A 27,049-nucleotide genomic window follows, 5' to 3' on the forward strand; every position below is an offset into this window, starting at 1 on the left:
GGGCACGATTTGTGCTCCTTTGTTAGCTGACCTGTTTTAAATTTATACTAGTTCATATGAAGCAACATTTACGTGAGAAGAAAAAAAATCTCTTGCTGTGGCCTTCAATTCGACATTAAGATATATCGACGATGTTTTATCCAATAACGATAATAACTTTCATTCAATGTTGATTTGACATATCCCTGCGAGCTCGAAATAAAAGATACCACAGAGTCGTCCACTTCTGCTTCATACTTAGATATTTTATTGAAAGTAGATATTAACGGCAAACTAACAACTAAACTTTATGACAAACGGGATGATATCAGCTTCCCCATCGTCAACTTCGCATATTTATGTAGCAATATATTCCATTATCACTTGCATATGGTGTTTATATCTCTCAACTGATTCGATACGCAAGAGCTTGTTCTGCGTATGGTCAGTTTTTAAATCGAAGTAAGCTACTGACAAACAAGTTGATGGTACATGAGTTTCAACAGTCTCGTTTAAAGTCAGCATTTCGCAAATTGTATGGTCGTTATAGCGACCTAGTTTGCCAATACAACCTATCAATGGGTCAAATGCAGTCTGACGTGTTTCATACATATTGTTAGACCGTTCGTGGCACACTGATTTTGACTACGGATAACTCCGTTTACCTGATCAAGATATAGGCTTATGGCGGGTATGACCGGTCGACAATTTAAGGGATGCTTACTCCTGCTGGGCACCTGATCCCATCTCTGGTGTGTCCAGGGGTCCATATTTGCCCAACTATCTTGAATTCCTTTTACCCAAGGATGATTCGTAGCAAGTTTGGTTGAAATTGACCCATTAGTTTTGGAGAAGATGATTTTCCTATATCAGCATACATGTATATAAAACTTTGATCCCCTATTGTAGCCCCATCCTACCTAGGGGACATGATCTGAACAAACTTGAATCAGCTAGGAAGCTTTGAGATAAATCTTCTCTCTTATATGACCCAGTGGTTTTTGAGAAGAAGACTTTTAAAGATTTTCCTATATATTTGCACGTTTAACTTTGATCCCCCATTGTGGTCCCACCCTACCCCCGGGGTTCTATGATTGTAACAAACTTGAATCTTCGACGTCATTAAGCTTAATTTCATGTAAATTTCAGTTTTACTGGCTCAATAGCTCTTGAGAAGAAGATTTTTAAATGACCCCACCCTACTTTTGCATTTTTATGATTCTCTCCCCTTTGAAGGGGGCATGGTCTTTTATTTGAACAAATTTACACCCACAGGCACTCGACGATTTAAATATCTATAATAAATTATTTTTTTTAAAATTGATTTGTATCAAGTTTGGTTGAAATTGGCCCATTGGTTCTGGAGATGAAGTCGAAAGTATGAAAAGTTTACAGACAGACGGACAGACAGACGACAGACAACGGGTGATCGGAATTTCAGCTCAGGTGAGCTAACACAGTAGTCCGAGGAGTGTCGAAAGATAGTCTGGTTCCCTTCGCTAAATCGAAAAGGGACCAGACTAATTAATGAATCATTATAAAGAAGACACCCAAGAGAATCCGCAAGCCCCAACAGCTGCGTAACACGTCGTACGCGTGCACAATGTCTGTCGTGCGGATTGTGTTGTTCCTGGGTGTTTTAACCCACGGAATATTCGCTGAAGATGAGGAACAGAAAGATGTCTATAAAGCAGTAGTTGAGGTAAAGTTGGGGGAATAACACACCAGAGAAATCTGATATGGAGGGAAAGTGGATATATGTAACAATAATAACTTTCAAATTTACCTTATTTAGTTTTTTTCTAAATGTAGTTTTAGTAGAAAGTAAACTGGAAAAATTAAAATCCCGGCTTAAATTGAACCCATGATTTACAGACTAGCACTGCTGATCGATGAAAACACCAGGTAGGCCTAATTACCTTAAACATTCACTAAAAGTGCTGAAAACACTAATGTATCGTTAATAAATATCTATGGGGTGTGAGATCATACGTATTATACATATACAAACATTCTCAAAGTTTGGTTTGTATTGATTGAAAATTAAATGATTTATGGCTTTTTTTTTTTTTACACCATGGAGATGCTTTACATTAATCAGGTTGGGAACACTTCCCCATTAGCAAGATATTCTCACTAAAATGCGATTATCCCTCTCTAGCGAGAATAAATATATCCCGTACAACTGAGAAAAACACTCGTGGAGTACATCTGTTCGTGTTTCACGTGAAAAGAAGAAAAAGTGTTACAATGTCCGATACTTCTGCAAATATATTAATCAAAACAAAAACACTCACGATGTGTATTGGATTTCAGACTGCAGCAACATTGATGTTGCTGTGTGTGTCACACTTATTCAGCGTTGCACGGAATTTGCCGTTCTTTTCAATGAGGACGCTAAAACTCCTGTTTATGGTCATGTTTATTCTCTCGCTAAAGAGGGATAATCACGTTTTAGCAAGAATATCTCGCTATAGGGGAAGTGTTCCCAACCTGTTAATCAGGTTGGGAACACTTCCCCTATAGCAAGATATTCTCGCTAAAATGCGATTATCCCTCTGTAGCGAGAGTAAATATATCCCGTACAACCGAGATAAACATCCGTAAAGTACATCTCTTTGTGTTTCACGTGAAAAGAAGAAAAAGTGCTAAAATGTCTGATAATTCTGCAAATATATTAATCAAAGCAAAAACCTTCACGATGTGCATTGGATTTCAGACTGCTTCCCTCTTACGCAGCAACTTTGATATACAATTTCTTGACTGTGTTGTCAATTTCATGGAATCAATTTGCGTCATGTTGAGTATATGTCGCACTTACTTATCTTAGCGTTGCACGGGATTTGCCATTATTTTCAATAAAGACACCAAAAATACCCGTTTATGGTAATGTTTACTCTCGCTAAAGAGCCCTGGATAATCGCGTTTTAGCAAGGATATCTCGCTAAAGGGGAAGTGTTCCCAACCTGTTAATTGTCATGCAATTTATAGCAACTTCATCGGACAATATAATCATATACATTTTAGTGCAATATTGAAATTTATCATTTTTCCCATCTTCAATTTCTGATTGCAATGGGAATAAATTTTCTGAAATGATATGTGACATTTAATTGTCCACTTAACCAACACTGCTGCCAAAAATGGATTCTGAAATTATACTACTTAGACAAAGAGTCATAGATATTAGCCATAATTAAACCATTTCACTTTCTTATCAATATGAACGAAACTTTGGGAATGTATGTATTTAAGTATGATCTTACACCCTGTAGTTGTATTTTAATGACACATTGGTGTTTTTAGTACTTTCTTGGTAATTAATACCTGGTGTTTTCAGTAATTCCGCGAATTCCATTGACCCTATTTCTAAAGAGTCATCCATTATTCCTATCTTATCCTTTGCATTTGGTTAATGTTGAAAGAAGACTGTAATTGTCTTATGCTATAAAATAAGCTGTACTCTATTTTGCGTTTGACAGAGCTGCGGTGGATGACGTTTGAACAGATTACCAGAGGTGAAGAGGTTCATTTATGAAGACCTCCCTCTGTTGTATCCTTTTGTGCAGTGTACAGTGAACCCAAAAGATACAGAGTGATGATGACGATTGTCAATTTGTGTCATATGCAATATACAAGATTTCCAGAGAAATTGTATTATAATACAAAGAAACTCTCTTCAATGCTCTTTTCCAAATAGCTAAAATTAATACCAAAATGTAATACTTTATCATTATTGTGTTTGATTTGGGTCAGTAATTTGTTTGCTGAGTAAACAGTCCAGCTACACTAACCTGAATTGTCAGTGTGAATAAAGCATTTTATAAGACGACTGACGCAATGATTACCACCACACATCAACTCCATCCACCCTCCCCACAGCATTGTCACTACAGGTTTTGGGACATGATTACCACCACACATCAACTCCATCCACTCTTTCTCTTTCTCTGCAGGGTTGTCACTACAGGTTTTGAGGCAGGGTTTAAATCCCTTTAGACTGAGAGATTTATTGGAATTTTTTGTTCAGACTGGAAAATTTTTGATTGACATACAATCACCCAGGTTTTTTTATTTAATTACAGAGGTTTTCCCCCATATTTTAACTGTAGGTGATTGTTTGAGAAATATTTTTCTTGCATTATCTCAAACTTGGGAATTTCTAGTCTAGAAATGGGGATATTTTTGCTTATTTTCAAATGGGGAAGAGTCTTTTTATCAGACTCAATTGTTGATCTTTAATTCAGAGCCCAAACAGACAAAGTAGGAAAATTTACAAACGTATAAGGAAAATATGTCAAAGGATGGATTTGTAAGAAACTGATAAAAGAAGAAATATATATGTATAGGTGACCTAGCTTGTGAACTTTAAGTATAAAGTGATTGAAATGTTAATCATAGTAGTAGTTATTAAAGGTTTGCTACACAGAAAAGGAACTTGAGTCTTGAAGATCCAAACATTCAGGGTATTTTACATAATTTTACCTCATTAATTCAAGTTTGTAATATGGAGATTTTACTTAACACAATGAAGTCATAATGTAGAATTTAGAAAGGTTGGTGGTGCTCCACCAGATTTGATCCTTTTGGGGAAGAATGATGAAGAGATCGAGGTAACTATGCACTGTTTATATTTTAACTTTACGTAGTATAAATCATGCTTTATATATGATTACAGTAAAATGTGGTTACAGTGAACATGCTTATAATGAATTCACATTTACAGTAGAACACGGTTAGTTACAGAAAACATGCTTTTAATGAATTCACATATACAGTGAAACACAGTTACAGTGAACATGCTTATAATGAATTCACACTTACACTTAAACACAGTTACAGTGAACACGCTTATAATGAATTCACACTTACATTAAAACACGGCTACAGAAAACATGCTTATAATGAATTCACACTTGCAGTAGAACACGGTTACAGTGAACAGGTTTATAATGAATTCACACTTACAGTAAAACACGGTTACAGTGAACAGGCTTATAATGAATTCACGCTTACAGTAAAACACGGTTACAGTGAATAGGCTTATAATGAATATACATTTACATTAAAATACGGTTACAGAAAACATGCTTATAAGGAATTCACACTTACAATGAAATGAATTACTTTAGTACATGTATGTTTTCCTCCATAACTGAAACTATAGTTTGAAACATTGAAATTGACTTCTGCTAGAATTTTCTAAATTTCAAATTAATATTTGTATATATACATGTACATGTATCTATACAAGTCACAGGTAATTGCATCGCTTGGGGTCGAATTGACTATTAAAGAGTACTCTTTAATAGTAAATTGGACCCCAAGCGAAGCAATTGCCTGTGATACATGTAATACACATTCATCCTATATAGTGTTAGGGCCATTTAATTAATTTGCAAGTGTAAGGAAGTTCATTTTATGCAAATTTAGCCGATGTTAAAATGTACATTGTGCTCTATGTTGTATTCATGATGGCTTCTTTTTTTATAGAGAATAAATTTAGAGCAAAAAAATAGAGAAGAATGTAATGAATTATTACGGATGAAAGGGTTTTATAAGAAGTCTGATACCACAGAAGCAGTTCCCGAGGAATACAAGGAAGGACCCTACAGGGAAAAGGAGGAACTCTAATTAGTGCCCTTCAAAAGTTTTTAAGAAATTGAAATTTCATTTTTTTTCCATCTTTTAATTTCATATTATTTTACATTACATGTGGTAATGACATTTCAAGATGATATATTTTGCAACATTTTACATATAAATAATGCTGGCCCAGTTTCAATGGTTATACGTGATTTACTGTGATAAAAGTCCCAGTCTAAATATAACATTACTATCGCCCAAGTTCCAAAGATACGGATTCTTTTTTTTTTAACCCATCAGTGTTTTGACAGTGTGGATTGAATGGAGATACTGCTATTTATATCACATTTTTAAATGTGCCACAGGATTATTTTTGGAGATTTTATATATTTAATTTAGCATTGAATTCCAGATTTATTTGAACTTCAAACACAGATTTAGTATTAATGAAGTCATTGTCCAAAATTTTAGTGGTCGCTGATGGAACGGCAACTGTCTGTGTTTAGAAGTTTGATGCCCTTTATCTGGTTTTCAAGCAAAGATTTACTTAGTTGTTTGTTTACAAATAATAAACTTTTTCCGTCTCTCAGATAGCGTTTTTTAATAATCTATTTTCAAAGGACAGGTGTACAAGGTATACATCACAAAACAAATAATAAGTTCAAGATTGTTGATTGTCTTAACCGTGGATTCTATGCTGTGTGTACTACATATAATCACCATTTATTACAATGCACATAATTAACACATTAATTTCATGACAAAATCCCCTTCAGATCATTCTTGTTTAATGTTTTCAAAGACCTCAACCTTTCATCTTTAAAAACAGATTATTGTGAAAATGGAAAATAGTGGGTAATCATCTTTATCCCCTGCATAATTCTCTTGTTACATGTCTTGATGTTCGGTTCTTGACAACACTGTATACAATATAACCGTAGAATCATTTATTTTCGTGGGGTCATATTTTCATGTTTGAGAAAGAGTCTTGTAGATGTATATGGGGACTTTATTATAGAAGAGTTGTTGTACAGCTGTATATTATAACACAGTTGTTGGTGGGGATGGGGTTAGAATAGTCCTCAGTACCCCCTTGCTTGTCGTAAGAGGAGACTATGTGGGGCAGTCCTTCGGATGATACCACAAAAACCTAGGCCCAGTGTCACAGCAGGTGTGGTATGATAAAGAACCCTCCCTGCTCAAAGGCCGTAAGCACTGAGCATAGGTCTAAATTTTGCAGCCCTTCACCAACAATAGTGACTTCTCTATATGAGTGAAAAATTATTGAGTGAGACGTTAAACAATATACAATCAATCTTGGTGGCGAAGGCTCTCAATTTTTGAGTACAAATTCATACTATGAAAATTACAAATGTAACATTCGCGAAAAATAACGATTTCACAGTGTGATGAAGCATAAGTTCTCTATACACGTACACTTGACACTTAGTTGAGGTGAGGTTAACAGAAACGAGGTCATGACGTAAATGAAAAAAGTGAAGATAACTGATCAATCTCATAATTCCTATCAAAATACAAAATGAAGAGATGGGCAAACGTAGATCACCGGACACACCACTGATCAGAGGTGGGATCAGGTTCCTAGGAGGAGTAAACATCCCTTAATTACCAGTAACACCCGCTGTGGGCCTTATATCTTGTTCAGGTAATCGGAGTAATCTTCAAAAATCGATATTTAAAGAACGACCTAACAATTGGTATGAAACGGTTCAGAAAACATTTGACCCATGATAGGTTGTATTGGTAAATTAGTATATATAACGACTATATGATGCTGAATTTAAACGACTGTTGAATCCCTGTAACATCAATATATTGTCAGTAGCCTGTCTTGATTTAAAAACTGATCATATGCAGAACATGCTCTTGCGTATCGGATCAGTTGAGCTTGTCAGTAGCCTGACTTGATTTAAAAACTGATCATATGCAGAACATGCTCTTGCGTATCGGATCAGTTGAGAGATATAAACACTATATGCCAGTGATATTGGAAATATTGTTACATAAATATTGCAAGTTGAGATGGAGAAGCTGAGATAACCCCGTGTGTCACAAAGTAGACTATTTAACAAAATATCCAAGTATAAAGCAGAGGAGACAGACTCTGTGATGTCTTTTATTTAGAGCTCCCTGAGATATATCAAATCAACAGAGGAATGAAAATAGATAAAACATCGTCGATATATCTAAATGTCGAGTTGAAGACAACAGCGAAATGATTTTTCTTCTCGTGTAGAAGTTGTTGAATAAATTCTGCATCGTAAGAATTTAAAAACAGCCACGGGAATTCCAACAGACTGTTGGAAGACCTGAACGCCAATGAGGAACTAGTATCTTTTTAATATCATCTTCACAGTACTGTACTTAGAATCCGAGTGGTGTTTAACAAAGTAAATTTTTAAATGACTGCACACTAGATATTGATATTTCAATGATCTATTTCCTTTATGCCCCGCCATTGACATGGCTGGGGCTATAGTATCTGTCATGTCCGTCTTCCGTCCATGTGCCCTTTCATCACACTTTGTTGCTTCGAAAATAAGCTAAACAACAAAGAGGGAAAAGTGAGGTCAGGGTCAAAGGAAATGTCAAGGTCAAAATGTATCGGTATATAACACGCTGGTTATCCTAATACACGGAACCTGGGCTGTCACAACGAAGGAATAGGCACATTCTTATTTAAGTCACAAATAAATAATCTTTTAAATATCCGAATAATTTTAAAGATCTGTGTTAGAATCAAAGAGTAACAATTTATGCTACGAAAAACACACTTTTAAGGAAAACAACTTTTGTACATGTACATGTATGTCAGTACTATGGGTATGACACGCCCTTTTACTATTTATTCGTAAAATAAAATATCTCTTGAATTAATTTAATCACAATCATTCCAATCCAATCTATTGCTTGTAGAAATATCTATGTAAGTTAGAGAGATATCTTTTTACGCTAGGGAGATATCTCTTTAACCAAGAGATATCTCTTTAACTAAAAAGATATCTCTTTAAACAAAAGAGATACTCTCTTTACGCTTGGGGATATCTCTATCTTTGAGAGATATCTCTTATAACTAGAGATATATCTCTCAAAGAGAAAGATATCTCTCTAGTGTAAAGAGATATATCTCTATCAATGTAAAAAGAGATAGCCCTTTAAGCTAGAGAGATATCTCTTTAAATTTTCAAAAAGAGATATCTCTTTACCTTAAAAATATCTTTTTAGAGGGATATCTCTTAAAATTAAGAGATATCTCTCATTTGAAAGATCTCTCTTTAAAATAATATCTCTTTAATTTAAAGAGATATCTTATTTTTCGAATAAATAGTAAAACGATTGATGTAAAAAATGGTATATGAATGACTGTGTATGTTTAAAATAAAGATCATCATTATGTATTAGGAATACAATCCCTTAATCCAAAGTTGGTAGATCGGAGATAAAAGGCTAACTGTGCGAATATACGTTAGAATCATCAATAGCAAGGAATTAGTTACAGTTTATCAAAATGATATGTACAGATTTACCCAATGTTGTTAGTGGCCCCGACTTATCACGACTCTCTCTCTCTCTCTCTCTCTCTCTCTCTCTCCATCAGCATGGTGAGACAGGTGAGCACCGTGGTCTCTTTTTTACCCTCAGAACAAATGCATCCCGGGATTGACTATTTATTACTACGTTTATTTCATTGTAGTTCAGCATACATCATTTCATGCACGATCAATCGGACATGTGGCTGCTATGACGTGGCTGTAAGGAGAACAAGTATACATCTGTTGCACTATTGACAGAATCTCATACAGGTCGTAGGTATTTTATTTGACAATGTCAGAGACGCTGTAAAGATATAAATCTAAGGTGTTCGTTAAATCAACGAAGTTGGGGGAAAAGCTAATAGGTTTACGGATTAAGGAAAAATTTATTACTTTTTAAAGCATTTTCGGACATGAAAATCACATTGCCGAAGGCCGTTGTGATGTGTCTTATAATAAACCTTTTTGTAATTTATCCTAATCTTAAACAAATGGTGGAAGATTGCGTTTTCGAATGTCTAATAATGTCACTCTGCACTGGTCTTGGTGTCAACAACAGAACTTCTACATGTTGCTCTAAAATATAATACAAACGGCCCATAGGCCTATCGCTCAGCTGAGTCACCTTTGCCATGCTGTTGTGATTTTAAAAAATGATTATTGTTTTCAATCTCTATTTCGATGAGAAAATAAAATTGACACTATGTTGTGGCTCGGACAACCTAAACCCAAAGGGTCACGACATGAATGAACACAGCATGGGAATATCTCAATACCCGTACGAGTGACCTTGCCGTTCTGGAGAAGAAGACTTCTTGAAAGATTTTTTTTCTATTTGCATGCAGTATGTTATCAAATTTTATCCAACCTAACCATTGAGTATGAGAAAAGAAAGCTCGTCTTGCCCCATTTATTTCACAACTGGAAGAAGTGACGTTACACAGCTTTTGGACCACAGCACGATCTGACAATATTAAAGAATTTTTCAAATGCACTGCATGTAATTCTTTTTTCTCAATGAATGTATAGATAACAATAATGACAAATTATATGTAGGCCACAGTATTACCATGCAGACTGAATTATAAAATCTAATATTTACATTTCCAGTTGTTTCCTCTGTGATAAACCTTTAAAGCTCCAATGTGTTTTAATTTCCCCATATATTTCTCATATGCAAATGAGTAGCTTGGCAATACGTCAGTGGGGCGTCCGGGACTATGGAAATTACATGGAGTTTTGTATTTTAATGTCTATTAGACAAAAGTTTTGATATGTTGATTTGATACGAATATAAAGAACCACAGTCTAGTTTGCTGGACTTCGCTGTTAAACAAACTTTCACGTTTTCCACTGTAGCTAGTCATCTCTCGTACTCGACAACCTAAACAATGAATCCTTAATTATTTACTTACACATATCACGGCTAAAAAATCATTATATAATCTTAACCGATTTTCTATCACAGTTATTGCAAAGATCAAAGGAATGCCGTGGTAATTATTCTGCGATATACCTTAATACGTAATAACTGATTATGAGAAAATTGATATACATGTATCTCACTTGTAATTGCTACAGGTAACTACAACAATAAAGTCGATAACTGATAATTTTTAATCAATATGTTGCAAAACAAATCTATAAATGACTGAAGAATACTTGTCATTCAATGTACACATACATTGTATACACTAGTCGTCTGTATTCCGAGATCGATACACATATAAAAAAGACGCACAGTAAACTTAATCCTCTTCCATGTATGTGTAGTTTTCTCGGACTGTGTCATTCAAAACAGTTGATATAATGTCAAACTAACCACTTTAAATTGTTCTCAAAATACCTTTTAAATTAATGTCAGCAAAAAAAAAGTGTATGCCTAGTCCGTTTCGGAGACTACCATGACGTCACGAAGTGATCTAATTCGTAGCTGTATAAGTAAACGATCGGCAGTATATTTCTGAACCGCAGTCGAATAGAAATAAAGTTCTTGTTTTCGTGGATGATGTAGGATAACCTCTTCGGTCTCGAAATGTTGAGCTAACGCCTTGGCTTTTATATTTCAAACAACATCTCTCTTTCTCGACCTCGGAGGTTATCTCTTAACATCCACAAAAAACGCGAACTTTATTTCTTTTAAAAGTACATGTACGGCTGTACATTATATCGCTCAAATAATGGTCCTTTTTACTGTTATTATCCCCTCGCAAATGAAATGGCTAAGTAGTAACGTCATGGACATTATGAATTCTGACAAGCATTATTATTTCATCGGAATGACAAAGATTTCTCTAACTGAGTAAAGTGCAGGAAATTTAGATTATATAATTTTAAAATTCCCCCGGGGCCCTCCAGCAATCATAAACAGTGACATAGCGAAGAACTGTTTTCGTTTATCTGTAGACATGTGTTGTGATCACCAGGATGACGAAAACGAACACCTGAACGACTAGCAAGAAATGGAAAGCTAGTATATCAATGGCCGTGCACAAAGAAGGCCAGTCCGTTTCTTCTGTCGAGCTCCTGATGGAGGCTTCACTTCCGTCCGGTTCTCTCTCCAGCTTAGTGACTTCTGTTTCACCATGACGTTTGCAGCACGTGAAACACTTGGATAACTTTAACAGTTTCCGATGAAAGCTATTAAAAGGAAGAGAAGGATTCCGATGACAAATTCTGACTTGAACAGCTGTTACAATCAGAATAATTACTCCAATGGTTAATTCTATAATAAGATATAAACATAAAATAGACGTATTTTCTGAATTTGCTGGAAGGGTGAATTGAAGAACGTTAAGGAAAACGGCAAATGATAAGAAGAGCGTAATCGCGAACGCCACTTTTTCTTCGCTTTGTGTAGGAATCGCGAACACGATAAGATTAAGTTTGCCGAGGAAAAGAATTGGTAGTATAAGATTGAGAATGTAAAAGTTTGGTTTTCTGCTCAAGTTAAAGGTGAAAGTTACTTCAGATTCAAAAGAACCGGCTTTTACGGAGTGTAGTGAAGATTCGATGGCCCAAACACTATTAGGATGATACTCATAGTATCCCAAACCATCTTCGCTGTTGGAAATGTTCACTTCATAAACAGAATGCGTCCATATCGTCAATGTTATGTTACAAGTCTGTCTGTCGAAAGGAAAATAGGTAATGTCAATTGGACATCTTGTTTGAAACACTTGATATGGCCACCAAGTAACTAATCCAGTATGTCTTATGTACACGTAGTAGAACGAACCACCCAATTCTTTGAATGATTTGACTCCATTTTTCAACACCAAATCTGGTTTCCAAATTTCGTTTTGTGGCAAATAGATCTCTGTGATGTTTTCATAATACTGCGGATCCCACATCAAAAAACTGTCAAACCATTGCAAAACCATATATCCTGATGTTGTGAAAATACCGTTGACTTCGTCCAAAGAGTTGATTCCGGAGAACTGGAGACTGACATCTAGATCCAATGTAAATCCTTGGTGTTCAACAGGCCTAATTCTTTTGTCGTACTCTTCTACAGTGAATTTATCATACATCAGTTTTTTTAACCCAACTGTCAGTTTACCATTACAAGTATTTGCTGGTATAAACATAAAAACTAGGAAGTACTTAATCACAGTAGAGTGCATTTTCTCTAAGAGTCCGTGTTCTGCTTTTCTGTCAGCATTGGATGGTCATATGTTCTGTGTTTGAATTTCAAATTTGTTTAACAACACATGAGCTGGTATCACCTGACATAAGTGGACAATCTTTCGATCAATGCTTGGAAAACTTGATGGTTTTATTTCATGGTAAACATGCACTACTATTAAAGCTTTAAAAAATAGCTCGCGTCTCTGCATGTCGTCATTGTACCGACGTTTCATATTAAGAGTCTCAGTTGAAATCCATTAAGAATTAGGAATTAGGAAACACCAATCATTAAAGAAAATATCGATGATTTGATTCTACATTTGGCATAGGATTGAAAAGCATTGAGACATATATATATTTGCTGGACGCCATTAACACTGCAATAAAGAACCATCACTTTGTCTTAAGTAGCTGTCCATGTAAAAATCACGCAGAATGTGATTCATAGTTAAAAAGGTTACAAATGATATATTTTTTTATAATATAAATATTTTATTCCCAAATGCTTAAGTATCATACATTTAATTGAGTTTTGTGACATGGTTCTTGTATGGGCGTCGAAAACAGTAACCAAAAAAATTCTCTTACTCAAAATGAACAAGTAACAAAATACATAGCTACAATGATATGGCAAATAAAAATTCAAGAAGAGAGCTCGCTCTTACAGACATCGATCTCCAAATCAACGTGTGGTGACATATGCACAACATTTAAGGAGGTATTCAGACGATTCGGCTCAAGTAAAACTCTATCCAAACTCACAACTGGCCCTTAATTCACGACACTTATTATCGATCACGCATCATCTCCAATGTTCTCATGCATCAAAAAGAAGTTCGAACAACTATCGCGGCCATGCGATCTGTCAGAGATCGTCGTAAATAACACAAGTTAAAAATCCAAGAACTTTGTCTTGAAATACAGAATGTATATGATTTCATCCGAAGTCTATGTCCTGTTGTGTAATACATTGTACTCGATTGATAACTGTGACGTAGACAAGATTCTAGACGTACTATTTTTAGAACGATGCTTGTCAGAATCCAATACAAAGATGGTGTAATTTTGTTATAAGCGTCGTAAAAGCGAAGGCTCTGAGTCGAACTTCACTCTAGTTTATATAAACTGTAAATTTTGTGGTAATAAACACCCGTTAAGCACTCCATAAACACTTTACAGCATTTACATCTCGGGATTGGATTGGATTTAACTAACGGCCGATATTCGCGAGTGTAAATTCAACTCAGCAGTAAACCAGCATCGAGCAGTTTTTGTGAACTTTGGTTAAACTTTCTGTAAGTTAGCAATTTTCATTCAATATATTTTTCTGTAAATAATTGTAAATAAATGAATCTTCTAATTGTTTGTGGTTGACTTTTGCTGGCCTTTTGTTATTTTGATCTATAACAGTACGCCTTTACATTTAAAGTTCTTGCGTCACGAGGGGATCCAGGTTAGAATAGGTCCTCAATATCCCTTGCTTGTCGTAATAGGCGACTAAATGAGGCAGTCCTTCGGATGAGACCGTAAAATCTGAGGCCACTTGTCACAGCAGGTTTGGTACGATAAAAATCCATCCCTGCTCAAAGACTAAGTACCGAGCATAGGTCTGGATTTTGCAGCCCTTCGCCGGCATTAGTGACGTCTCCATATCGGTGAAAGGTTTTAGAGATGGACGTTAAACAATATTCAATCAATCAATCGATACCTAACCTTTCTTTAGGTATGAATTTAATGTGTAATATATGTCTCTGGTAATACATCCATAAAGACAGTTATTCTCCACATGTATATTTATATTTCATTATCACCTTTATATGGTGTTTATCTCTCTCAACTAATTCAATACACAAGAGATTGTTCGGCGTATGATCATTTATAAATCGAGGCGGTATATTGACAAACAATTAGTTTGATGTTACAGGGGTTTCAACAGTCTGGTTTAAAGTAAGTTTTACGCAAATTCTAAGTTCGTTACAACAATCTAGTTTGTCAATACAACCTGTCATAGGGTCAAGTGCTGTCTGACGTGTTTCATACCAAGTGTTAGGCCGTTCTTGGCACATTGATTCTGACTACGGATTAGTCCTTTTACCTGATCAAGATATAGGACTCATGGCGGATGTGACCGGTCGATAGGGTATGCTTACTCCTCCTAGGCACTTGATCCCACCTATGGTATATTCAGGGGTCCGTGTTTGTCCAACTCATGATTTTGTATTCCTTAAATGAGTTATGAAATTGATCACTGTTTGTTATCTTCACCTTTTCATTTAGTATACATCTCTGTACTCATTATAATTTTGAATTTTGTTATCTTGAACTGATCGCCCATTTTTATTACGTTATATGCATTGTTACAATAATTCCATAATGTGCGGTGATAAGATGTACGTATCATACAATAAAAAGAAACTGAAATTGACTTTACCCGAAGGAGGGTCATTGTAATCAAAGTGGAGGTAAGTCATACTAATAATTAATTTGTAAACATACCGGTATTCATAAACGTCAATATGGATGAAACTCACCATGGTCCGATTGTTTACTGAAAAACGAATGAAATATTTCATCATGATTTTACAAAGTAGATTGATTATATGTTGTTTTTATCTTTTCATTTTCACAAACTATTGAATGTAAATATATCAACCTCATCAAAGAGTCTCCTGGAATCAGACGGCAGACTGTACATTTCAGATGTGGAAATGTTTCTAAAATATTATACGAGTGAAAATCTTCAACTGATCAATACCAATATCCTATTCAACTACCCCCTCCCTCCGTTTATAATGATTTACGCCCTGTATTCTGTATATTCAGGGAAGACCTCTAATGAAACAGTATGCTTTCTTTCTCTCGTTACATTGTAGCGAAACGGCTGTTATTAAAGAGTTTGTTATTCTCGTGCAGAATAAACGTAAAATCAATTCAATTATTAATTGAAAAGTTGAAGTACATTTATCCTGTATGATTTTGAGCTGTATGACACTTCTTCATAAGTTGTTTGATAGAAAGGGATTTATTCCTTGATAGTCTATGAGAAAGATGGTAGCGAGTTCATGATTTTGGAACTGTAAACATTGAATTCAGTTTTGTTTTTGTTCGTTTGGGGGTGTCTTTTCTGATTTGCAAGTTCATTTCCATAAGTGGTACGTCTACAATTGTCAAAAGGTGAGAACAGAAAGGTAATTATCAAAGTTAGTAGCAACATTGGATAAGACGCAGAAAGTACATATTTTCCCTCATTATCATATTCAAAATACCCTGCAGATATCAAGATCTCTAATAAGATTTGTTTTTGGAGGCTAATATCTGTAATTTTATAAGCATGTGTGGGTACAACATTGACCTATGAGCTATTGGCAACATATTCCACCTTAGCATTCTGATTTTACTCAAAGAGTTGTTGTAAAAGGTATGACAGAGTCTGGGTGTTGTACCGTGTTGTGTACTACTTGCATTTCAGTGACACCTGTGACCTAGATTGTTCTAGAGCATGTTTTCTTTCTTTAGTAGAACGATGACGTAATGGTTGCATCATTGTCTTTCAAGATTGTACTAGAAAATTCATTCCTATTATAAATACGCTGAAAAACTCTGATTAAAAAAGAACTTTGGTTAGACACTTTCTATGAAAGGTGACGATAACGAACAGTGATCAATCTCACAACTCCTATAAACAATACAAAATAAAGAGTTGGGCAAACACGAACCCCTGGATATACCACAGGTGGGATCAGGTGCCTAGGAGGAGTAGGCATCCCATGTTGACCGGTCACATCCGCTGTGAGCCCTATAGTGAGTTATCCATAGTCAAAATCAGTGTGTCAAGAACGGCCTAACAATCGGTATGAAACAAGTCGGACAGCATTTGACCCAATGATAGGTTGTATCGTTATAACGACCATAGAATTTGCAAAATGCTGACTTTAAACGAGACTGTTGAAAACCCTGCACTATTAACTTGTTTGTCAGTAGCCTGCCTCGATTTATAAACTGACCATACTCAGAACAAGCTCGTGCGTATCGAATCAGTTGAGAGATATAAACACCATATGCAGGTGGTAATGGAATATTGCTACATAAATATGGGAAGTTGACGATGGAGAAGCTGAAATCATCCCGTTTGTCATAAAGTTGAGTTGTTTGCCGTTGATATCCATTTCCAATAACACATCTAAGTATGAAGCAGAAGTGGATGACTCCTTTATTTTGAGTTTACAGGGGATATATCGAATCGACATATGAATGAAAATTATCATTGTTAATAGATATCTAAATGTAGAATTGAAGGCCACAGCAGGATATTTTTTTTCTTCTCATGTAGAGGTTTTAATAAATTCTGCTTCATAAGAATATAAAAACAGGTCTATGCATTTTGGATTTTTATTATACTAGGAACTAGGGTTTGGAATTTACGATTTTGTGTGTGTATATTCAGTTCGGCACCGATTTTGATATTCATTGTTCAACTACCGTAAGTTAGAACAGTGTATTTGGTATTGTTACAGTTTTCTTTTAATTATTAAGTGTAAATAAATATTATTATTCTTCGATTGCCTTTTTACTAAATTCTGCTGCTGTATTGTCAAGGGTAATTCTGACCCATAACAGGATTGGGGGCTCGTCCGGGATATGAAACCGGGACCTCTCGCATTTCTGTTATGGGTCAGATTCACCCTATTGATGATATAGGGGTTTCAACAGTCTCGTTTTAAGTCAGCATTTCGCAAATTATAACGATCTAGTTTGTTAATACAACCTATCATTGGGTCATATGCTGTCAGACGTATTTCATGCTGATTGTTAGGCCGTTCTTGGCACACTGATTTTGACTACAGGTTACTCTGTTTGCCTGATCAAGATACATGAAGATATACGGCTCACGGCGGGTGTGACTGGTCGACAGGGGATGCTTACTCCTCCTTGGCACCTGATCCCACCTCTGGTATATCAAGGGGTCCGTGTTGGCCCAACTGTCTATTTTGTATTCCTCATCGGAGTTATGAAATTGATCACTGTTCGTTATCTTTACTTTTCATTCATTTCAAATATTGCCTTAAAAATGAGGAATGGAGGGGCCTCCGTGGCCGAGTGGTTAGAGCATCGCGCTCAAAACCACACGGCCTCTCACCTCTGGTGGGCGCGGGTTCGAATCCCGCTCGCGCCGGTGAGTGAGAAAGTTTCCCAGTTTACTTTCGGAAAGTTGGTGGTCCCTTACCAGGTTCATTGTATCTGGGTTCTCTCTTCCACCAATAAAAACTGGGCGCCACCAGATAACTGAAAAATTGTTGAGTGTGGCGGAAATCAGCAAAACAATCAATGAGGAATGGATAATGCAAATCATGGACTTCTTAACATCATATTGTAGGAGGTGGGGATAGATAAAAAAAAATTGTTTCAGATTTTTTCAAGATGAATATTGTTGAATTTTACAGAAAGCAAAGAACGTGTCGATTTAGGGACCAACATTTTGTTCTCAAAGAGCTTTTACATGTAGGAGTTATGAGATTGATCACTGTTCGTTATCTTCACCTTGCATGTATAATATTTCGAGCAAAGAGATGGGCTCGACCTCGTAATTTAGACTTTTTGACCGATGGTATTAAAATTTGAAAGTGATACGCTGAGTATTCATCATGGTGAAACAAAAATATACATAACTTTCCTCAGTTGACCGAGGAATCCATCTAAATCCTCGAAATATTTCCACCTTCAGATACCCAAATATCTAGGGTCCTGGAAGCCCTCTTGCTGGTATTATCAATGGGCAGCAACCCCTCGAATTTAGCCAGCAATCTGTACAAACACCTCCAAGCACTGCATGGATCGAAGATTCGGGGTTCTCAGTACATACATGATTAGGTACGCGTGTGATTCCAGCAACATGGGTTGGTTGTATATTGTTTAACGTCTCATACGAGAATTTTCCATTGATATGGAGACATCACCATTATTTCTTGACTTTTATATGATTATACATGTAGATTTATTACATTATATACTTTGTCTATAAGCTGTATTTGCTTTTGACTAATAAACAACAACATTGCCAGTGAAGAAGTGCAAAATTTAGACCTATGCTCGGCGCTTACGGCCTTTCAGCAGGAAAGGATCTTTTTCGTGCCACACTTCCTGTGACACAAGACCTCGGTTTGCGGTCTCATCCGAAGGACCGCCCCATTTAGCCACTTCTTACGACAAGCAAGGGGGTACTGAGGACCTATTCTTACCTGGATCCTCACGAGATGCGGCATTTGGTGTAGATATCTAATATGTACATGTAGCTAATGCACGAGAAACAGGGATCTCGATTCACTTCTTTAAATCCCTTACCCTATTGATACTTCTTTGAAGTGAAGATCTCATAAAGGTCAGTTTCCCATTTCATAAGTTCTTCTACCAATGAAATACATAGTGACCTCATTGAAGATACCCCTGTCTTCTCGTGGGGGAAATTTATCATAAAAATCAGAAAACTTTTCAGTGGTCGAATTCTCTGTAATTTTGTCGTCGTTGACACACAGTAGGATTTCAGTCGAATTTTCGAAAATGACAAACACCCTGTAATTTTGTTTGAAACCAGCTTACACTGAAATATAGAAATATAAATCTATGCGGAATACAGAAAATTACATATTTGTACCACGGGCCATCTTCACAAGTCAAGAGTTATTGATTCGAATCAATAATGACTTGTGAAGATGACCACTGGGAATCTTTTGGGTTTCCCAGATCACCAACGCAAAACCCCTATATGTCGTGATGAAGTATCACTAAAAGAATATATGACCCTGTCCTATTTTGCTTACAAGTATACCATTGGCAATTTCACATATTAATAGTGAGGAATTCAACGCCATTGTCATCATTGCAATTGAGTACTGTTGTATTACAAAGGACAAGGTCATTTGAGCGAAGGACATTGGCCAGTAGAGTTAAAAAGGTAACATCATTTGTTATTTGTCGCAGCGAAGCAGATCAAATGATAACATTTACATTAGCACACACAAGAGTCTACACAACTGCCTTTCTTGGGCCAGCGAGGATATTAACTTTGATAATGCCTGGAAAATGTTTAGTAAAGTACCGTACTCATGAATTGATACCCACAAGTGAGATATCAGCGCCGGAATTGGAATTACGCTAAAAACTCTGGATACCTGCAATTGTGCAAATTTTTAAAAGAACTGTCACGAAAGCCCACAAACAGCTTTTATATTAACATTTCATCATTTATAATAATGGATGTTGTCGACTGACTGTTTAGCTACAGTAGAGTCTAGCAAGTTAATGTAGACGAGCGAATTCGTGCACAATATATATTCTTTAGTTAATTATTGTACATAAACATCATTTGAAAAAAGATTTCTTGCCTGTATTCGATGATTTGTACGTAGATCTAGAATGGTAACACTTTTGCAACACATAGTTTACCATTCTGCAGATGTATGCAGCCACCGAAGACTCAACACGATTGTTGTGTGCATGAAATGAATTGATATATTCCATTATTTAAGTTTATGTTGTTTTGAATAGTGCGCATATTAATTCATTTGAAGATAACAATAATTCAAATATGCGCGCATTAATTGAATTATAGCTTGAAAGAAGTGATGCGAGCATCAATTCCTTTTACAAAATCGATATAAATAATTAAATGTATCTTCACTTGAATTAAAGAAATAATTAATTCATTTATACCGAGCTGTAAATTGATTTTGGCGAGTTATAATTCCACCGCATTGATGCGCGCATCAAATCAGTTGAAATGATGTGCGCATTAATGAAATGAGAGCAATAACCGATTTGATACGCGCATCAATTGAATTATCGATATCTTCAGTATATTTGAGATTATGTTAATTTGACGCACATAAAACTTTTCATTTTCGAAACTAAATCCAAGCCTTGTTTTTAATTATGTTTACAACTATGAACATGATGCCAAAGTGGAAGGCCTAGGTGAAAATAAATTTACAGTTCATTTTTCTTGGTACATTCACCGTAAATTGATTTAGAAATGTGAAATATAATTATTCTATGTCGAAAGTTGCTTTGGGCATACTTTTTAGAAATCTTGATGTTCTTACCTCTGCGCATGTGACAAGCGTCTGTTTACAGTATGAAATGCCTGCGCATTCGTCTCACTCTGGATATATACAAACACCGTATTTACAAACATGATGTTGGGAGCCGGGTTTTGTTAATACGAAGTGCATCACGTGTAGAAATATTTAATCCCCTATCTATAAAAAATCTTTATTCTGTAGCAAAAAGGTTAACTTTTAAGGTAATTCCACCCTTCTAGAATTATAGGTTCAATCTTATATTTGATTGTTGATTCTTCAAATAATGTATCTTAGTAACAAATTAAAATGATAAAATAAGTATGTTGCGGTATTAATAAAAAAAATCAATTAGCACACATATACTTGTATCAACGTCAGAAAGTTGCAATTTTCCTTAAACAGCATCATCAAAATTTCACAAAAACTGGTTGAAACGATATACATTGTAATAGTATTCATAACAATTTCATGAAACTATTTCCTTAAAAATATGTAAAATGTTTGTGAAAATTAAACGAAATCTATTGCATACGGAAGCCGATAGGTGCCAGGGTATAGAATTAATATTTATTTAACTGGCGGCCGCCACTTAATTTATGTGGCGGCCGCCACTTAATTTAACTGGCGGCCGCCACTTATTATCTGGCGGCCACCAGTTAATTTATGTGGCGGCCGCCAGTTAATTTATATGGCGACCGCCAGTTAATTATATGGCGGCCGCCAGTTAATTTATATGGCGGCCGAGACTCAAATTAAATCATTTATATGGCTGTCACCAGTTATTCAATTCCTCTCTCTTTCTCTATCTCTCTCTCAAAATGAAAGGGGTGCAATCCCTCCCAATGCTTAGTAATATGTATGCGATATGTATATACAATTAAGAGCATTAAATTATTGTTTTTCGATTGTACTGTTAAATACGTAGAACCACGGGACTGACCCTCCATTTTTTTGACAACGCTCAATTTCTGTTATTTTCACATGCAAACTAAATTATTTTCCATGTGAAATAAGATTAATTGGCGGATTGGCCCCCACCCCACTCTTTTGGTGGTAGTAATGAATGGTAAAAATGTAATAATGAATTAACTGATCAATTGAAGGATGAGCGGGACCCCCTCCCTCCAATTTAGGAGTACGAAGTTTGGACAAAAGAGACATTTTAGGTTCCTTTTCTGCTTGTCAACAATTTCTCCTCCGACTGTCCCTATACACTTTGGAAAACGATGCTGCGTGTTTGCGTACTATTCTAAATCTTTCCAAAATAATCACTCAGCGATACGAATTATATTGTTTTTGCAATTGGCAGCCGCCATATATAAATTAAGTGGCGGCCGACATATAAAATAACTGGCGGCCGCAAGTAAATTTATATGGCGGCCGCCAGATAATAAGTGGCGGCCGCCATTTAAATTAAGTGGCGGCCGCCATTTAAATTAAGTGGCGGCCGCCATTTAAATTAAGTGGCGGCCGCCACATAATTAAGTGGAGGCCGCCAGTTAAATAAATATTAATTCTATACCCTGGCACCTATCGGCTTCCGTAATTGCATAATGGACGTGCTAAATAATTTTAAAAAAGAGAGAGTTATTGCCCTTGGATTCAATATTTTAAAACATATGATTGATTAATCATATATAACTTAGACTTTTGATTGATTGATTGATTGTATCTTGCTTAACGTCTCTCTCTCGAGAATTTTTCACTCATATGGAGACGTCACCAAGACCGGTGAAGGGCTTCAAATTTAGGCCTGTGCTCGGCACTTACGGCCTTTGAGCAGTGAGGGTTCTTTAGCGTGCCACACCTACTGCGAAATATTTTATGGTTAACAAGTTTTTTTTACAATAACTATTGAAAAAGACTCCAACAAACTTTATGTTCCTGATATGCATAAATTTTGTTAAATCATTGACTTTGCGAAATCTTACGACGTCACAGGAGGGTGGAACTAGGTTAACAGTCAAAAATCGTGTTCATGTCCCTGAAGCTATTGTAGGTCTAATCTTGTTTAGACGCGAAAAATTCAGACCTGTACATTGCAAGCACTTGGAGAGTGGGGTGTCAAATGACTAAATACGTCTTACATTGGAAAATCAATTCAAAATATTATTGTACATATTCTGCATTTTCCATCCATATCAGTTTTCTTTGGTGTGTTTTTCCTCCTTAAACTTGATTTTTAAACTTTATTTTACGACGATTAACAAACAAGTTCTACACCTATGTTACTTAATACTTCTCGTTAACTCTGATATTAGGGCGAAGGGTTCAATGATGTTGGAGGAAACCGGAGTACTAAGAGGAAAACCAAGTGTCCACGTGGACGACTATATTACTTAATCACATACACTGTACAACCACAGCTGGTCCTGATCAAACTCGGCTCGGAGTGGTGTGAAGCGAGGGGTACTCGGAGGAAACGAGAAGCGAGTACGTTAACCACTGCACTACGGGTACCGTGCATCCTCACTAAGATCAGTTACATGTAGTCTATTTGTAGTTTGTATTGGAACTCTTCAGTCGAGGAGGAGGTATGTTCAAGACACGATGTAGGTACGATATCGACAAGCCAAACATGATATCGTACTGATATCGATAAGTATCACTTTGATAATTACAAGTCTATAAATAACCACTATAAAGCGCTGCACACAATAAAAATTATACAGCATGTTATAAAAGTCGTAAAAGGAAATTACAATAGCATTAAGACAGAATATATCAAAATAATGCTAGCATAACATTAGATCTAATAATGTAAAGTAAAATTACTAAAATTTAAAACATGCTGTGCATTAAGAAAGTTCCACGCCGTACAATCAAATGATATGAAATACAATAGTTGAAATAAATATATAAATATACACTTGAAAAAGTCATTTTAAAAATGATGGTAATGAAACCATAAAGATTTAACCACCTATGATACTAATAATAAGCAAGTCTATAAAGATGTGTTCTTAAATATTTTTTAAAAGTGTTCAAATTCTGACAACGTAAAGAAATCGGCACTGGAGTTATGTGATCACTTCTCTTGGTACGAGTGATGATTCGTGCTGCCATATTCTGTATCCGCTGCAGTTTTGCTAGGTCGGTTGTACGAGGGCACATACTAAGGTCTTGCACGCATTTTCTGTGATAAGCGATCGTATTCGTTCGATATTACGTAGTTGATGATAGCAAGCACGAGACACAGTAGTCCGAAAAATCTTACGTTTTCCTGGCTTTTTTTTTTTTTTTTTTTTTTTTTAATGATTTTGATATTTACCGTGCCAGGAAAGTTTACGTCAGAACCGGCGTCATTACGTAAACTGGAAATTCGCCGCCTCCAGAGTTGGAGGCGGCATTCTCGGGCCGATTTTAAATACTTTGGAGTCGAATTCAATGTTAAAAATCATAATTAATCAATAAAAACGATGCTTCTTGTACTTACTAATATCGATTTTATGGTTTCTTTCATCACTTAAATAGCCTCATGAAACATTTTAACAAACTGTCAAATGACAACGAAAATTCAGTTGACTGCAATTGTGTGCTTCTGTAATTGAATTCTAAGGTGATATTTTCTTTTGATCGATATTAGTAAGTACAAGAAGCATCGTTTTTATTGATTAATTATGATTTTTAACATTGAATTCGACTCCAAAGTATTTAAAATCGGCCCGAAAATGCCGCCTCCAACTGGAGGCGGCGAATTTCCAGTTTACGTAATGGCGCCGTTTCTGACGTTTTCCTGGCACGGTAAATATCAAAATCATAAAAAAGCCAGAAAAACGTCAGATATTTCGGACTAGAGACACAGATGAGATTTGCTTTTGCATGCAAAGAGTCTTATCAAACCATACACCTAGGTTCTTCACAAACGGTGCTTCACTGATAATAGTGTCGGCAAAGTTCAGATGGTACGATGGTGAGTCAGCAGGGGCGGATCCAGGAATTGCGGTTACTGGGGGCGCCACTTTATGAGGCAGGGGGTCGGGGGCGCCTTGAGGCCCCCAGTGAGACCAGAGGGCGAAGCCCCCGGAAGCTCCTGGATTTTAAAGGACTTGAAATATGTCTCCTGTTTAAGTCATTTGTACTATTTTATATCATTTTTGATAGGTGAAATTAGTAAAATGACGCAAATTTTAAGGGTTTCTGGAAAAAAGTTCTCCCAATAAAGTAATTCAAGATACCAGAAGATTTTTTCATTTATTTCTCCGGGAATTGAAGAAATTTTTGCTTCTTTTATTGTTTAATACAATTTTCTAAACAAGGTACCATGATTTACCTTAAATTTGAAAAATTTTGAGGAGGCGCGCGCCAGTTGCCCCCCCCCCCTTAAATCCGCCACTGGTCAGTGACTATGGTTTTCGGTGAAAAAACAATGAACTCTGTTTTGTTCTGATTTAAGTTTAGCATGTTAGCGGACATCCACATCCTGATCTCGTCCATACAAGCCTCAAGACGGATTGCGGTATTTTGCCCGTCATCTTTAGGTTTGAAGACTAGATAGGCTGTGTGTCAGCTGCATAACAGTGATTTAGAACATCGTTTTTACGACAGATTTCGCCAATAGCTTTGAAGAAAATGGCATAGAGCCGAGGTCCTAGGACAGATCCTTGTGGTACGCCGCAATTGAGACAGAAATCATCAGAGAAGGTAGATCCTATGGCCATTTTTTGGGTCCTCTCTGAGAGATATGACTTAATCCAATTAAGGGCCGAGCCAGAAATACCAAAAGCTAACTCAAGACGTCTTATCAGAATAGGATGATCGATGACATCAAAGTCCATCGAAAGATCTAACATGATTAATGCAACGCTGAAACCACCATCTAATGCTGCTACAATGTAGTGGTGAGCTGTCTCTGTTGAATGGCAGGCACGGTATGCTGACTGTACATTGTTGTGGAGATGATTCAACTCTATGTGATGATCCAAACGCATTGCAACAATCTATTCAAGAATGTTGGAGAGAAATGGGAGGTTTGAAACAGGTCTGTAATTTCGGTATTCCTGTGTACCTAGGCCAGCTTTTTTTTATGAGAGGACGAACAACAGCGTTTTAAAAAAAATAATGGAAACACAGACTGACTGAGTGACTGATTGATAATATCGATACGATATCGTTGTGAGAATGTCGATATCGACATCGTAGACAGGCATTATGCTGTCCACACTAAGACTATCAATTCAAAGGCGTTTAAAATAGAAATTATTGATACGATATCGTTATGAAAATGTCGATATCGACATCGTAGGCAGACATTATGCTGTGTGTACTAAAATCATTAATTCAAACGCATTTAAAATAAGAATTGTCGATATCGATACCATCGCTGTGGGAATATCGACATCGTAAGCAGGCACAACGATATCGACTCGATATCAATTTGATATTGTCAATATCGAAATCGAATTAGATCTTGAACATGTATGTCGAGGAGGTGGGAAATATCCAGAACTACGTTTAACCTGCTTTGGTGTGTAGATAGTAAATCGTTAAGGGAGATATGCTACGCAATTATTTTGTATTGTCGCGATAATGAAAGTGATTTATTTTCACTTACAGATATTGGAGACGAAGCAAATTTGAAGTGAAATGAAACAGAGATGATTGCAGACTGCAGCTGGTCATTGGATGCGTGTGATATGTAAACGAACACTTTTTAAAGGTGATAAACAAATTCAGTAGAATTTTTCAATCAACGATCTAACGTCCATCTAACTCTATTAATTATTGAATTGTTGGGGATTAGGGAATCCTGTAACAGATAAGAAACAGTATAAAATGTTACACATGAAGTCGCTTTGATTTCCTTTATTGACAGAGAATAAATATTTGAGTTCAGGAAATAAAGTAATTAAAGATTGCATCAGAAATACGTAATATTTTCTGTCCAAAAAGAAACGTAGCACTTGATCATTATTTTAAACAATTTTTACTGAGTCTTGTAACAAACGTATTCCGTTTGATTTCCGTTATCTTCAAGTTCCAAGGATACCCGAGATTTTATACGCATCAAATGAAGTAGGAGTTTGCTGTGTTTACGTCTAGGTTTTCTATTATTTGAATAAACAATTGCAACAATGAAATTCTGTTATTAATCATCGCAATGTACCAATAAAAAGACTTTTTTGAGGGATTTCATTTTTTTTCATTAATTTTTTTTTTATTAAAGATTTGTAAATAATGCAAAAATAAAGGTAGTGCCATTGAAAAGATTCGGTGGTAAATATG

The 27,049-nt window shown here is 36.0% G+C and overlaps 2 protein-coding genes across 2 annotated transcripts; one reads left to right on the forward strand and one right to left on the reverse strand.

The window, feature by feature from the left end:
• The first annotated feature begins 1,393 nt into the window (after nt 1-1,393).
• LOC125682370 (selenoprotein M-like) lies at nt 1,394-6,154 on the forward strand. The gene is made up of 4 exons (XM_048922884.2): nt 1,394-1,681; nt 3,462-3,532; nt 4,514-4,592; nt 5,473-6,154. The coding sequence occupies exons 1-4, from the start codon at nt 1,583-1,585 to the stop codon at nt 5,611-5,613; spliced, it is 390 nt and encodes a 129-aa protein (XP_048778841.1). The 5' UTR covers nt 1,394-1,582; the 3' UTR covers nt 5,614-6,154.
• A 2,180-nt stretch (nt 6,155-8,334) lies between these two features.
• Nucleotides 8,335-14,036, reverse strand: LOC125682313 (neuronal acetylcholine receptor subunit alpha-6-like). Its single transcript, XM_048922804.2, has one exon. The coding sequence runs from the start codon at nt 12,743-12,745 to the stop codon at nt 11,516-11,518; it is 1,230 nt and encodes a 409-aa protein (XP_048778761.1). The 5' UTR covers nt 12,746-14,036; the 3' UTR covers nt 8,335-11,515.
• Between the last annotated feature and the right edge of the window lie 13,013 nt (nt 14,037-27,049).

This window comes from Ostrea edulis, chromosome 1 (genome assembly GCF_947568905.1).
Source record: "Ostrea edulis chromosome 1, xbOstEdul1.1, whole genome shotgun sequence".
NCBI lineage: Eukaryota > Metazoa > Mollusca > Bivalvia > Ostreida > Ostreidae > Ostrea > Ostrea edulis.